Raw genomic sequence first — 2,772 nt, forward strand, 5'->3', positions numbered from 1 at the left:
CTGCTCTAATGGCTCTCCTCTGCCTCAAAGAGAAAGCCCAGGTCCCGACTCCAAATTCCTTCCCAGGGCTTTTGAGGACATGGCCTCCGCTCACTCTCCAGCCGTCTTTCTGTAACTCCCTCCCTCTCCAGCACTCACGCGTTCACTACACTCTCGCCACACTTCCCGGCCCTCGGCTGCCCAGGATTAACGACACCTTCTTGCCTCCAGATGCTCTCTCTGGGCACAGGGTCCTCTCTACAGCACTCTTCGCTGCGGCTAGTTTTCAGACAGTAGGGTGGACGTCGCTGCCACAGGGGGCCCCCCAGTTCCCTCTCTCCGTCCATCCTGCCTAGACTGCGTTAGGGACCCTCCAGGGTCCTGTAATACTTCAGGCCCCTCATCCCACCAGCCTACAACTCTTTCTATTTTCTGTAAAGCTCTTTCTGGAGTTGAGTTTCTTATTCCCTGTTCCCCCACTGACTAGTGCACAGGAAGCATGCCAGGAATACTCACTGTTGAAGGATATGTTAAGAGAGTCCACCCAAACAAAGTTTAAAGTGTCCTGAGCATGGACCGCTACTAGGTAGATTTGAAAGAATGTACAGAATGGCTCTTAGCTGACTCGTGCATTTACTTACTACTGAACAGAAGAGGTGTATATTACCAAATCATACATTTTAAAAACATTAACAACTGTATTTCAATAACTGGTTTCCATTGCTTCTAAAAATATCATTCTAAAAAAGGCCTACAGGCTTCACCAGGCTAACCAAGGAATCACGCATCATAGGGAAGAGTTTCGGGGCAGAAATCTAGTGTATCTGGAGAGTAAAGTGACCCTTCTGACACCTGAAGGTGTTTGCTGTTCTGCCCTTACTGGCATCTTCCCACTTGGAAGAGAAGCCAGCTGGAGAAGAGCCCTCAGCGCTCCAACCGGGGTGGGTCGGGCAAGGGCAGAGGTCCACTCGCCGAGAGGAAGTCAGGACGCCATTCAGGGGTTGCAACCGGGTGAACTTCCGATCTCCCTTTGTGTGTTATTTCTGGTGGTGTCTGTCTCCCCACGATGCCTGACAGCACAAATCTCAAAACAAAGACGTTTCTACACAGGCTCACGTTCAGAAAAAAACAAGGATGGGGATGGCTAAGGACTTGGTACACCTCACACTTCGCAGGTGGAACTGCGGGAAGGAAAAAACCCCCAAGAACCCTTATATTAAAGAAAGAACAATTAATAACTTACTTCCGTTCTAGCTGCATCCGAGTTTTAACCATCCATATAGGATTCATTAAGGAATTTGTGACAAAAGCTGGAGGAAAAAGAACAGAAAAATGTCATCACTGAACACCGTTGATGCTGATTAAAATTGTCTATTCCGTCTGATAAACTTTGAAATTAGGCTGTCAATAGTTTAGCAATAAAAATGGGTGGTGGGAAGCAGTTACATTTCTATTGCGGGCGGAAACTGTAGTCCTGGAAAATGTACTATGTCCGACCCAAAAGAAATCTTTCAAGTTTCTGGAGCCCTGGCTGGCGTTTCCAGCCTCCAGGTGGTGCTGTTGACACTTCTGTTAAGTGGTCCCTACGGTAAAAATCAAACTTCCAAAAACTCACTTGATAAGCTTCAGGTCCAGAAATAATTTGTTTTAAACAGTTGCTGATCTAATCCAAACTGTTACCTTATATCAAACTGAAAACAGAAAAAAACTAAATCTCCATTTACTTGAATCCAAACTTAGACATGTTAATACCTGACTAATCACTTTAGGAAACTGAAGTTTTATGACTGATCTGCTTATAGAAACCATTATTTTAGTAAGTCTCTCCGATTTTAATATTGTTAATCGTTCCAGACCAACCACCCTCCTCCTCCCCCTGCCAAAGAAAGGGCGGTATCATGGTATTAGCCTGACACACAGGGACATTTTTCATCCCCTCTACTGTCCCAAGCAGATTAATTAGATACCAGGAACCTAGATAGTGGTTTAAAAAACTCCCTCCAGGTCCGCTTTATTTTCCAAGGGTTCTTCTAACTTAATTTTGCAAAAGTGACAAAACTGATAAAATAGCTTTTAGCTCATGGCTAACTCGCTGCTGGTCTCGTAAGTGAAGACTGACCTGTCTCGCCCCCACGCTTCCTCCTCGGTAGAAGCGCCTCACTGTGTGCAGCAGCTTTGCTTACAATGTTTATCTGGGCTCCCGAAATTATTGTCTACAACTACTCAGAGGGGTTACCGGCACTTCCATTTGGAGTAAGAGAGGCAGACGGAACTGGTGTATACATTTGAAGGCTGGCAGAAGGTGGAACTTTTTCATAAAACGCCAAATTAAGTTCTCTAAAATACCTTTCTATTTAAATGGACATGAACCTTATATATAAAAAGACATAACCTCCTCTCAGCAATCAATCTGCGAGTCCGTGTATTTTGCCAACTATTTCCTGAGGAAAAAAATCCTGTTATGAATTTTTTATAGTGAGTGGAATGACTCCCTCAAGAGAACGGGAGTGGCCTGATCTGTCACCGGCCCACTAAAAGACCTCCACTATGAGCCCCAAACTCTCATCGTAGACTCCAAATGGTAAGGACAGAAGTGGCAAGTGTGCACGGCGTGTGCTGGGTCCCATGGAGACTCACGAAAAAAGCAGCTCCAACTTTAGAAAATAACTCCATGAAATAGAGACATGAAAACACATTAAAATTCCTTTAAAAGAAGCATACCACTAACAACTAGCATGTACAGAACATGTATATTTTGAGGGAGAATAAAAAGCTTTAGTGGTCAAAGAAACA

At 44.6% G+C, this 2,772-nt stretch overlaps 1 protein-coding gene across 1 annotated transcript in view; it reads right to left on the reverse strand.

Moving 5' to 3' along the window:
- Positions 1–2,772, reverse strand: part of SLC25A33 (solute carrier family 25 member 33) — a 16,844-nt gene that overhangs the window by 2,947 nt on the left and 11,125 nt on the right. The window contains exons 5-6 of the mRNA XM_023524639.1: positions 1,223–1,289; positions 860–872 (exon numbers count right to left, since the gene is read on the reverse strand). Of these exons, the coding sequence (XP_023380407.1) occupies positions 860–872; positions 1,223–1,289 (80 nt within the window). The remainder of the gene's footprint in view (positions 1–859; positions 873–1,222; positions 1,290–2,772) is intronic.

This window comes from Pteropus vampyrus, unplaced genomic scaffold (genome assembly GCF_000151845.1).
Source record: "Pteropus vampyrus isolate Shadow unplaced genomic scaffold, Pvam_2.0 Scaffold484, whole genome shotgun sequence".
Taxonomy (NCBI): Eukaryota; Metazoa; Chordata; class Mammalia; order Chiroptera; family Pteropodidae; genus Pteropus; species Pteropus vampyrus.